The 12,805-nt window shown below is 44.1% G+C and overlaps 1 protein-coding gene across 5 annotated transcripts in view; it reads left to right on the plus strand.

Annotated features, from left to right (window-relative positions):
- The first annotated feature begins 915 nt into the window (after positions 1-915).
- Positions 916-12,805, plus strand: part of LOC114795692 (collagen alpha-1(XIX) chain) — a 118,987-nt gene continuing 107,097 nt past the window's right edge. For 2 of the 5 annotated variants that reach the window (XM_028989256.1, XM_028989260.1), the window contains exons 1-5: positions 916-1,015; positions 1,876-1,979; positions 3,620-3,694; positions 3,985-4,084; positions 12,647-12,770. In XM_028989256.1, coding sequence (XP_028845089.1) covers positions 1,014-1,015; positions 1,876-1,979; positions 3,620-3,694; positions 3,985-4,084; positions 12,647-12,770 — 405 coding nt within the window. In that variant the 5' untranslated portion in view covers positions 916-1,013. Of the gene's footprint in view, positions 1,016-1,538; positions 1,687-1,858; positions 1,980-3,619; positions 3,695-3,984; positions 4,085-12,646; positions 12,771-12,805 lie in introns of those variants that run through there. The other 3 variants (XM_028989257.1, XM_028989258.1, XM_028989259.1) reach the window with 3 other exon arrangements.

A 12,805-nucleotide genomic window follows, 5' to 3' on the forward strand; every position in this document is an offset into this window, starting at 1 on the left:
AAGTTTAATAATTCAGTATATTTATAATAAAGCAAGAATACTGTACGATGTAATAGTAAGAAATTACATGCAATAACCAGTCCCTCGAGATCTCAAGTCATTTGAAGAGTAGTAGCCCTAAAATTTCCGATATCATGGCACATTTTCTAAAAAATTGCAATGCCAAACTTTACACATTATAATACATCTGTTGTTATCCATTAGCCGTTAAGCTAATTCCCTAAAAGGTTTTGGCTGTAACAATTAGTTAAGGGGAGTTAAAAACGAGGTAAAAGTGCCCCCCGTTCCGGTCTGCGGTCACGTGTGCGCATGCGTACCATCAAAGACCAGCGACAGCGACGGCAGTGACAAAAGTGGAGAAAATTGCAAGGTCGCACAGAATTCACGACGGTTGGTTGACTTTGAACAACATGATTTGCTACATTTTGTTCAGAGAATAAAAAGTTTTGATGTTGGTTTCGCGTAAAGTATCCGAAGTCTGATTAAACCAGGTAAGTAAAGAATATGAACTCCAGTGGGAACTTCATTACAGCAATAAAATGCGACCTTCAAGCATTACAGACATTTTCTTTTAAAAAATTTTTTTATTATAGTGGGAGACGTGAAATAAACCCGCGATGCGTTTCGGAAGTGAATTGCGCCCCCCCCACTCGTGTAATAAACGAGGTGAAATCTCTGGGATGGGGTGGGATGAATGAATGAATGAATGAAGCGTCTGCCAAATAAAGTAAAGTAAAGTAAAGTAAAGAATGAATGAATGAATGAATGGACGAGTTTTCCGCGCGGCGCCGCCCGCCGGTGACGGTACCAGATCCGTCCTTCCTCGGCAGCTGAGCTCGGGGGGGAGTGGGAGGGCCGGTCGGCGCGACTAATAAGGACCGGATTCACTCGTGAGATCCCACTCGGACTTTTTTTTTTTATTTCCAAGTGGACTCGGAGTGGACATGCGCCTCTAACACCAGCCCGTGTTCGGACTGTAGTTCTGCGCGCATCGGAGGAAACTTTCACGTTACATGTGAGTAAACTTCTTGTTCTTCGTGCTGAGGAATGATGGACAAAAGTCCGGGGTGGTAGTAGCCTAGTGGGTAACACACTCGCCTATGAACCAGAAGACCCAGGTTCAAACCCCACTTGCTACCATCGTGTCCCTGAGCAAGACACTCAACCCTGAGTGTCTCCAGGGGGGGACTGTCCCGGTAACTACTGACTGTAAGTCGCTCTGGATAAATGCTGTAAATGTACATGGACACCCTCCTGCGTGTTTCTTTCTCTTCTTCTTCTGGAGATTTAATGCGGCGCGTTATAACCCGCCGCGTGTTTATTGCGCGCCATCGCGCGCACACCGGTCCCCGTCGTGATTTACGGCCGATCTTGTGACAGGGAAAACACGCCGGAATAAAACACGCACCGAGAGCGCACGGCAGCGCTTTTTTACGCGAGTTCCGAACTCCGACGGTGCCGGTCCACCGGCCTTGCGGCCACGGCCACGGAGTATCTGGCGGCACGTGGTCCACGCCGCTATTTATCGACCAGATTAAATTCCCGCGTCGGGGTCAAGTTCAACCCACGGGTCCGCGGGGCGGAGAAACAGAACCTGCCGTGTGGCGCAGTCCAATAAGCACTTTCATCATGGCCAGGGTGTGATGAAGAAATAGCACGAAGAAGGGCGTTTACGAAGAAAGGCGAGTAAGTGTGTGCAACTTCGCCTCTGAGTTTCTTTTCTGGGTTAATTTCGGTTTTAAACTACAAACAACGAAAACGAGTTTGCTTAAAAAAACAACAACTTTGCTTTAAAGTTTCTTAGGTTGACAATAAGGGTCTGTGAGAGGTAATATTTTCTATGATCCTTATAATGAAGGTTTTGCTGGTTGCCAGGTCTCCCGTGGAGGACATGACTGCCTTGCTGAGATGGACCGCGCTCCTCTGGGTTGTAAATGGCGTTCGTTTCGCTGGTGGGATGGCGGTGAATGACAGAAAAGGTATGTGCCGCCCCAGCAGGGCGGAATGTCTTCAAAGGACACCTTTCTCGTTTGGGACGCTGGCTCTCCGCGTTTAGCCCGCACGTTTGGCACGGAGGTCAAAGATTAGGCTGGTGTCACCGCCAGCGCTCGACCGACTCCTGTCCGCACTTTCAGCACCTGCAATGACTGGTTTCTCACCTCTGCTGTTTGGCCCATTGCTTAATGTTAATGAATTGGATGCGGTGAAAGACGCCGTGTCCTTCTGGTTGGGCCGCACTTCGTCTGGAACAAATTATCAAGCAACGAGAACACTGCTCCGCAGCATTAATTACATGCGGCATGAAACACGGCCCTAGATGTATTATTTTACATGCGAGATCAGGCTTCGTTTGCGGTGATTGTCACGCTCTCTCTGCTGTTTGGGAGGTGTTAAAACAGCTGTTCACGACAGACCCTGGCACTGCATGCAACCCAATGCAACACTGAAGATACAGGCCTTAATGTGGACCAAACACCTAAATGAACCCGGTTCAAACCTGGATAAATGAACGTATGGCCAGTGACAGATGGAGGGTTTGCAGTATGTATATGGGACAATTTCAGATGAACTTTTAATGGGGATTGCTCACAATGGCACAGTGGTTGCCTGTTACGTAAGAAAGCAGACTCGTAACTGAGGGTTTGTGGGTAGTGTTGTTTTTTTCAGCAAAACTTATGTTAGTCAACGAACCTTTTTGACGTGATTAAGACGAGACGCAAATGCTGGTCATGTGACAATAACTATTATGACATATGTCTTGTAATATTGTTGACTAAAAAATATGGTTTACAAGATGAAAATTATACTAAAAGACCTCTTGTTCATTTTTGTTGATGAAAACTAAATGAGGCGTTATTTCCTTACGTTTAATCATGTTATCATAGTGTAGTTTCTGTGATGGTTTAATGGGAGAAAATGACGAAGCAATCTTTGAATGCACTTTCAATATAATGAAGTGGAAAAGAAAACTGTTTGGTCGAAAAATGTTTGGTCGAAAACCATGGTACAGACAAGAGCTTCTTCCATGCCTGGAATGGATATAGAGTATTCTTGAGTCTAGAAGGTCACAATAATAGAATAATAATATAACCTTGTTTTAATTATGTTTAATTATGAAATGGGTTTGACAAAAGGAAAATGTTTTGTCTGTATAGTATACTTGTACTATATTGACTGTGTCAAATAGAATTGCATTACTGGAAAAAGAGACTAAAATACAGTTTTTGTTGACTAAAATTAGACTAAAATATTCATGGTTAACTCTGACTAAAATAAGACTAAAATGTTCTGACTTTTAGTCGACTGAAACTCGACTAGACTAAAATGAGTCTAGATGTGACAAAGACTAACAATGACTAAAATGCCAGCTGGACAAAAAGACTCAAACTAAAGCTAAAATCAAGGCAGGCCACCAAAAGCAACTATAATTGTGGGTTCAAATCCGCCAAGGTGCCACCGAGGTCCAGTGGATCAAGGTACCATCCCCACACACTGCTCCCCGGGCACCGTTCTTGGGTGCCCACTGCTCAGTAAAGGTGGTGGGTTTAAATGCAGATGATCCTTTTCTTCAGTACACAGTTCCACACACAAAGATAACATATTTTGGTCCTGTTTGTAGAGAACACATGCCCTCTCCTGGTTCTGGAGGAGACACGGTTTACTGATACGACCAGTGAGCCTCAGGAACTTACAGGTATGGATCGTAAATGTTAATTCATTAAATAGAATCTCCACCTACCCAACATGGTTTACTGAGTGACATGAAATTTGATGGCTGATCAGTTGAACGTGTTAAGCCAGTAATTTCAACTCCAAAATGTTTAGAAATGACAGCAGTTTTCTCACGTATTCACATGGTAACATACCAGGTGACATGATGTAAAACCATGTTTTTATGAATGTCATGCTATATTACGTATTAGCAGGCAGTTTAATGAAAGTGAGGCATTGTGATTTTCTACCGTGTTTTCTTGCTCTTCACAGGATTTGACCTGACAGGGAAGTTTCTGCTCCGAAAAGGACCAGACACGGAGGACAGGCCATTATTCCGGCTCGGCAGCCGGCCCCTTATTAAGCTCTCAGAGTAAGTGCCGGCCAAAAGGCGAAATGCAGGCGTGGGTGTGAGCAGGTAACGGTGTCTGGACTTTCTCTGCCTTGCTTTGCTCGCGAAATTAAACTAGCGTGTTCGCAGTCCGTCCGCCTTCAGCCCGAGATAATTTATTGCTCGGCTTTCTCACCGCGGCCGGCCTAGGCTAATTGCAAAGTTTGAAGCCACATCGGTGAAAAACTTTGCGTTTAATCAACGCCGAAGTGCTTGTTTGGGTGCTGATGAATTGCTGCGGACATGGCAACAGCCCGGCCGGTTTGGAGAAAGCATTAGGCCATTAAATGCCTAAACCCCCTTAGCATGAAACCAGCGTGCACGTTTGGCCGGTTTGAAAACGGCCCAGGTCGATATTGGGTTGCCACAGTGCAAACTAATATTTTCGCAGGGTGTAAGCTTGCTTTGACTTCGGATGACATCCGGTAGAAAAAGAGGTTAGCAGCTTGGTCTCTGGCTGAAGTGCTGAGGTGGGGACATAATGTGACCCACAGATCACTTCGCTGACTTGGAAGCGAAGACCGCGCATACACAGATTCACATGCTGCATGGGATATTTTGCTGGAAGGAAGTATTATGTATGCGATTTGTCAAAATCAAGGTATTTGAAGCTATTTAGTTTAATTGTAGATCTGTAGTATGTGCCATCTGGCATGAGGGTATTTAATAATTTATCATGATTTACTATGATAGGATAATTACAATGAATTACTGAGCGCATTAACGCTTCCATTATCCAACTTGTCTTATTTCGAATGAGTGTTCATTCGTCCAGGAATTTGTTAGTCATTTTTTTCCCCGAGGTTTCAACATGCAGCAGTTTCCACTTAGTCCAAGTGTGAAAAAGACACCCGTCCTCGCAGGGTAGGGGGGGGGTATTTTTAGCTTTTACACTACTGTAAACACACTGTCCCGTCTCAGGGTGCAGAGAGAGCGAGGGATCGCTGCTGTCCGGTGATTTGCGATCAAGCCCTCCGCCGGCCCCAGATCTCTGTCCTCTGTCCTTGCAGTTCACGCCGTCCCCGGGTAGAAACTCCTGCAGTCCTGCAGACCGGCTGGAATAAAGGGCGAGAATATCTAACACACACACACACACACACACAGTTAATTATCGTAGTGCCGTGACAGGTGACGCCGTTTGTCAGCTGGACGCTGAGGGGGCAAAGGAGGCCGAGCACAAACTTCAAACATCTCTCACTTTACTCTCAGGAAAAGCAGGCGGGCTCGTCTTTCCCAGTCCGGATCGTGTTTGGCCGGCGCCCAGCGTCTCCCACGCGGGGATGCAAGTCTCCACCCACTGCCTGCATTGCTTTATAAAGAAGTCAGGTGATCAGTTCAGGGTTTCTGTGTTTTTGCCGGCGTTGGGAGGTTTGCTTTGGTCGCCCACTTTGTTCTGCCGGAGCTTTAATGTTTCCGCGTCTTCGCATCATGTGTCATTTCACCTGCTTAAGTTGAAACAGAGTGATTTAGTCCTTTTATGACCACAATTACACAGTCAATTACTTCCACAGAGCTTTATTATGAGCTCAAGTTTCTACCCCATTCAGCAGCATAGTGACTAACTGTACTATCGCTATGCCACCCTGTGTGGTATTTGTGATACGGGATTTAATTTCTGGGACGTTTAGTTAGTTTAGTTAGTTACAGTCAGAGGGCCCAGGCAGGCGGTTCTAATGGCTCATGAGAATCCAAATTAAGATCAACCTTTATTAGTCCCACAATTTTAGATATTATCTGTAAGGCGGCACCTCCTGTCCCTTCATATCATGGAGTCAGAATGTTTCAAGCTACACTCCAGATTCTTGGTTCAGAAAGGTTCCTCAACAAGGTTCCTCAACATTGCGGTTTTTCAGCTTGACTGTTGCAGACATCAGATAGTTTGGGCAGTTTTTAGGCACATTTTAGATGATTCTTGAGTTGTATCTGTCAGAACTGCAGCAGGGACTTTATTGTGTCCGGCCAGAAAGCGACTGTTTAGGAAATCGTATTTGAATTTATGTCCACCTTTACCATCCACAGGCTTGACGTGCTGAAACTAATTAACTAATTTAATAATCCAAACAAATGAATGGTTTTGCCCACTCCTGATCATCATATACCAGATGAATGTTCCAGAACTGGGGCTGTTTCTGTGGGCAGGGGCGATTAGGGTACAGCACCGATGCATTAGTGTCGTCGTAGCATTTGTACAATTTGCTGTGCGTCCTATAAAACTCTGTGTTACATAATACACATGTATTGCCGTATATTTAGATGTAATATCTTGGTGTTAGGGTTAGATCCCCCACGGCGGTCAGGGACTCCTGATACCTTGACCTGCACTGACAGGGCAGCATAGATCAGTCACTGTAGTCAAGGGCAGTGTTTCAACGAGACCTGTAACACTGAAACAATGAAAAATGTGACAGCTCATCATCAGCCTTCATCAGTCAGCCTACAGACACTTTGGGTTGAGTTTCATGGCAGCTGGCTTTAGCGTGAAGCCGAAACGGACAGTTTTCAAAATCAGAGACAAAGACGTGTCTCATCTTCTCAAGGACACAGAGCATTGTGTGCAGATGTGGCAGACAATAGCTGGTGAGCAAGTTAGATCTTGACATGGGTCAACTAATGAGATGCCTGGCAAACAGAACAAATTGCACATTAGACGGTGCGTGAGTTGAATAAGCTGATAACATTTATAGGGAGAAGAAATGAAAACTTACATAAAGTAGGAACATCCTGTGCTTTCATGAATTGTAGAGCCGGGTCTTTTCTAGTCGGTTTGTATGCAGTTCAGTGGAATGTCTTTATCCCTACTGACAGTCATTATTTTGGAATAATTGTCAGAATCATTTTTGTTCATCTCTTTAAAGACACACGTACTAGCTTTTTCACTGTTTAATAGTTTTTGACTGCGGTGTTTAACTGGCTTTTCTGTGCTGCCTCGTCTATTTAACATTGTAAGTGGAGAATCATGGGTAAACCGAATTCAACCGCACCACCGTTGGTGCTGAGAAAGCAATCTGTTATATAACAAATAACATTAAAACAAATGTAAAAAACCCTGTAGCTCTATCACCGACCCAGTATGGTGAACTGGCAGACGAACACAGCAAACAGAAATCTCGTTTTTGTCATGATCCTGACTTCTTGGGGTGATGCGTTGTATTTTATCTTGTTTGGTGTCCATGTGCCAGGTTGTAATATACCCCCCCCTAGTTAATTAAAAGCAGAGTCGTTGCGTCTATTTTTCCCTACCCTGATGGATCCCTGACAATTTTATATAATTATGCATTTATATGATGGTTGATGACTCAATGCGTATGAATAGGTCTTCTTTAAAAAAAAAAAGAAAAATACTAGGATCTAAGAAAGGAGTAATTAACTAGTCACCCAGCCCCTTTCCTTTAATGATTTCTGTTTAAACACCTACAGGGAGGATTGAAGGCCCTCATGGTCTCGGATGATTTAAACCTGTCAATACGTCTCACGCCCAGGTGCCTCTCAGCATCCCATCTCGTCCCTTTCACCTCGGTAATACCTCTTGTCCATGGGGGTGTCGGCGAACATAACAAATTCAGTCTTCCCAGTAGGCATCTCAGGAATTCAGTTCCTATCGAGGTGAATATGGAGATTGTCGGTCCTTAATCAGCTTGATTTTTTGTGTGAACTAGTGAATGTTACATTGGCCAACATGCTCCATACACCATGGTAATGTGGCCTGTCTCAGGTCGTTCCAAATATTGCACAGGTTTCAGATAAAATCACTGCAGTCACATCTTAGTTCTTGAGGTGATAGAACATAGAACATTGCTGTGGCCTTCTTCTTATGACTATTATATTTCCCTGAGCTTTTGTTACTGAAGCAGGTTGTCTTGCCCCGTTGCTCTGCACTTTGCTCCATGCATTGTTCTTTTTCAGCGGTCCCCAATGTGAAAGCATGCTGATGCTGGTGTCACATTGCAGCTGTGAATATGAGCAGTGTTATATTCATCTTGGTCCCAAAAAATGGGTTACATGTGGCACAGTACAATCCTTTAAAAAAATGTATGTGTTCCAAGCATCAAGCTTACGTAAGAAAAATATGTAAGAATGTGTACGGTAACAAAATAACCTGCTACAGGCTGGTAAAAGACCAGCGCATAAGCACAAGGACAAAGCAATGTTGCCATACATCAAAAACAATAAGGTGAGTGTCCTACCATGGCCCAGCCGGAGCCCTGATCTCGCTCTCAGCAGGAATTGGTGGAAAATGTGAAAACACATGCATAAGCACAAACAGAAGTACACAGCTTCATCCAATCGACCTTCAACAAAGCATTTTGGGATAACGAAAAAAAACGTATTTACATGAACTTGCTGTATTCATGAATACGGCAATGGGTGCATGAATACATTCATTCAGCATCAGATTTAATTTTGCCTTTAAGTTTGTTAGTTTAATAATGGTTATGAACAATGTATTGTTGATTTTTATCATATGCAAATAAATAGCAGACGTAAAGTATCATTAGCTTTTTTTTGGAAATGTGAAAATGTTCAATGCATTGTATCCCCTCAGGGATGATATGTTGCTCCATCCAATTTCCATTAAAATGTCCCTGGAAGCCCACAAAAAAGAAAAATATTTCATGCCAAACCCCAGAACAAGCAGTAGCCTGAACCAGAGTGAAAATGCACAGAGGGAGATATTTCCTCTTTCATCAAGACAAAGTCTGTTGAAAAGAACATAGAAAAAGAGGCAAATCGAGACTTCAAATGATTTTTTTTTAACTCTAGGAGCACATTTGCCAACATTATGTCAAGTGTGTCTTTTACACGACTGGAAATGAATAGGAGAAGAAGAAAAGGTTGTAGCACTTTATATTACTGTGCCCTTGTTGCATTACTACAGTTTAATATACACTGTAAAAAGTGAACATAGACTAAACTAAAATGAAGTAATCTTCATTTAACATTGACATAATGTAACAGATTACAGCAGGTTTGATTAGTTTATTTACATTATGGCGAGGAAGAGAGCCGCCGCCATCAACAGAACTAAAAGACACATTTGTGTTATTTGTGCTTATTTTTTCATCCGTCGCACGTTTGGAAGCCATGACGGTCTGTGTTTTAGGGAGGGGTGGGAAATTTACCTTTATGATGACATAAGGGGACAAATTCCAGATCCGATCATCTGAATTGCCGCTCTCTGAACAGTGAAGCAGAATGACCAAAACACTTTTTATACATATCGCCATTTTGAACACAGGGGAACTCGTATTAATGTTAAATATTCTCACTAAGTGAAATTTTCATAATAGGGGACCTTTAAGTTTAGCTGGTGTCCACTTTTTTTCAGTGTACCATGTAACAAAATCTAATACCCTCTAGTTACCTTATGCCACTTATTCCAGCCATCACTCTAACCCATGTCTACATGCACATGGTATCAAATTTGGTTACGTGGTGTCCTGTACTTACCATGAATAGCCTAACACAGTCTAGATACAGCCCAGAAGAACACCTTCCAATTTTCTTACAGCCTAGAAGACGTATTTGTGCTGCTCATCACTGAAGCCCACGCAGGAAATTTTATAGTCATAACATCACATCAGTACATCACCGAGACCAATGCCCACACCAGATCTAAGGACCAAAAGAGTGTCTGCATCCACCCGGAAATCAAGTTAGCACTCTGTTAGAGCCACGGTACCCTGTTAGGCCTGATCAATACTCAGAAGATAAGGCGGAATGCTTGCCTCTGTGTTCCTCCGCTGCTTTGTTCACAAACTGATGGTTCAGCAGCTCCCAAATTCTCAAGGTGCTACTTTCTCCGAGCTTAGCACTACAAAGCAAAGCTTTGCCCTTTTATGTGTATTACCACTTGTGTGCTTTAGAATGCTAATTAAGAATTTTAAAAAGAGGGATCTTTGGTGCAAATCGTTGATCTATAAACGCTCCCGAGTGCTATTGCGGTGCGAGTAATGAAAGCGTCTCGTTCGAAACCCCTGGGCCATGCTACAACATCCATGGCCTGGAATCTGGCAGTGGCTCAGAGTCAGTGCATATATCATTTTAATAATCTGCTCTTTCTTCTGGTTCTGTAATTTGGGAGACATGCTTTTGTGGATGGCCTGGGTCCTGATAGAATTTATTATGATCTATTGGAGCAAAAACTAATTTCTGGCCTGTCTGAGATCCCACTCCATCCTCTCTGTGACTCTCTTTCTGTCTCATTGGTTCTTTATCTTTGAAGTAAATTTTCATACAATCTGAGTGTGTCTGTTGCAATAATTAACAATTGCAAGTTCTTAGCTTTTAAATAATAATATTTTTTATAACCAGTGTTATAGTGCTAGACAATGAAACTCTACATTATAACCACTGCCTGACTGCTGTATTGTAAGAAATTGAGTTTTATCAATTAAATCATTTAAACGTCATTAGCTAATGGCAGGTAATCTTTGACATATACTCAGAGGTCAGGAAATAAAACATAATTTTTATTTTTTTTTTAATGTCTCAGTGCAGCACTGTCTGGCTTAAACCTGCAGTTTAATAATAGCAATTGATTCACCCCAACCTTCTTTCTTTCTTTAAAACGTGCTTCATGCCATGAGCATTTAGATGAGCTCAGACATTGGGTAATGTTTATGATATGCCGTCTGAGATTGATCGGGTCGATAATACAAGACAAAGATGCTTCAAGTAATGAGCACAGTAAACCATCTAAGTTGTTTTATGCAGTGGTGCATATTATTTATCTAGTAAAACATGAAAATATTGGATTTGACTGGAATAGTTTTTAAATGTTGTTTAAAAGTTTGTTATACTTACAATATTGGACCTTTCAGTGTCACTTAAATCTTTTTTGCCCATTTTGCCTTAGGTAAAGAAGCTGCCTAATAATTACACACACTTCACTCATTACTGTCATTACACAAATACAGAATGTCCTTAAATCCATTAAGGACTCAAGTTTATAAAGTATAAAGCCCTCGTGACTTCCTGGTGCGTGAAGACGGTAAGAGGGGCGTGAAGGAGGAAGATAGCTGTGCAGGTGAGAGCTGGGCAAAGAGAGCGATGGGTTGTCGCCAACAAGCAACTTCATTGCCGGGACTGCCTCGAGGGGAACCCTAGCGTTGTTCCATCTCCCCGCACCTGACCCACTCCAAGCGGGTCTGCAGGCTGTTCATGGCTGCCACCAATACACACGCTCCCACCGCAGCCTGCAGTCAACTGCAGGAAAAAAATTAGCTTGGCAGATGGACTCAGGCCACCCATTCAGCGCCAAGAAGCCGCCAGTCCTGATCGTGGTGGCCTTGCCACAGGAGGCCCCTGGGCGCTATGCGGGTTCAGGGCTCCTCCTTAGGAAGGGGTGGGCAGGGAAGCAACAGGGCTGAACCTTCAGGTAGCCAGCGAGGAGGGAGGGCCAGGTGTGGGCCTTGGTCTGCCTCAAGGAGGGCAGAGTGCCACAAAGGCAAAGCCCCCACATGGGGGAGGAAATGGGCCTGCAAGTCGCCTGAAGACCTTTAGATTTAGGCAAGCGGTCTCCGGGCCTCCCTGGGGGTGGCAGGGAGTGACGCAGACAGCGTCAGTATGGACATGCATGGGCAAGGCTTGCACTTGCCCCGATGGTAACCCCCTGCAGTTCAGTAGAAGGTCACCGGGTGGTCCAGGACTGCCACCCTGACATGCAGGGAGGGACACAGGAGGAGACATCAGGGATGTACTTAGGCAGGGCCTGTACATGCCAAGACGGTCACTCCACAGTATGCTGTCTGGTCTCCGGGCGGTTCAGGACCGCCTCCCTGTCAGACGCAGGGATGGATGCGGGATGCGTGACAGGGGACGTGCAGTAACAAGGGCTGCACGTGGCCAGTCAACTTCGCCCTGTTTTGTGTGTGCAGGGCACCAGAGGTGCCATGCGGGAAAACATCTGGGGTCCAACCAGAGGGTCTGGGTCCTCTGGCATCCCCTCTGGCACCGGTGATGGAGCTTGGTCGCCTCGGAGCAGTGACCTTGACACCCGGGGGTTGGGCGCTCACAACCTGAGTCATCTGTTTAGGGAGCCGTGGTCGATCACAGCTGATCTCAATTCGGCTTGATTGATCAGGGCTCAATAAGCGAGGGTATCAGCTGCTTAACGGCGCTGCTGCATTAATGTGTACAGAGACTCTTACCCTGTGTTTTTGTCCTCAGTTCGGGCAATCGCCACCTGCCTGCGGGTTGGTTTTGGTTTGTTCTTTTTTTTTGGTTTCCCCTTTTTCGCCCCCACACTGTTTACTTTGTGTTTTGTCAAATAAATCCCAGTAATCATGATGTCCCGTCTCAGCACTTCTGTTCCCCGGCAGCCCTCGGTTGTGTCATGAAGACTGTCCTGTATTTTAAACTGTTATTTAATATTCTGCTCAGAGCTGGATAAACTGATTAAACAACCAAACAGACTGTCCATAATTATGTGTAGCTTCCGGTGGGATAATCAGAAAAGCTTTTATTAGGACTTCACATAGCCTGTGGACTTCACATATTGGTTATTTATTTATTGGTTTATGTGTTTGATTTTTTTTCCTGCAGACTTGTTTTTCCAGATGGACTGCCAAACGAATACTCCCTTGTTGCCACGTTTCGACTTCGGAAAACCACAAAGAAGGACCGCTGGTATCTGTGGCAGATCTTTGATAAGACTGGGAGCAATCAGGTATGCCTAGAGTCTGTGCCTATTTTCACATAGCA

The sequence above is a fragment of the Denticeps clupeoides genome, chromosome 8 (genome assembly GCF_900700375.1).
Source record: "Denticeps clupeoides chromosome 8, fDenClu1.1, whole genome shotgun sequence".
Lineage (NCBI taxonomy): Eukaryota > Metazoa > Chordata > Actinopteri > Clupeiformes > Denticipitidae > Denticeps > Denticeps clupeoides.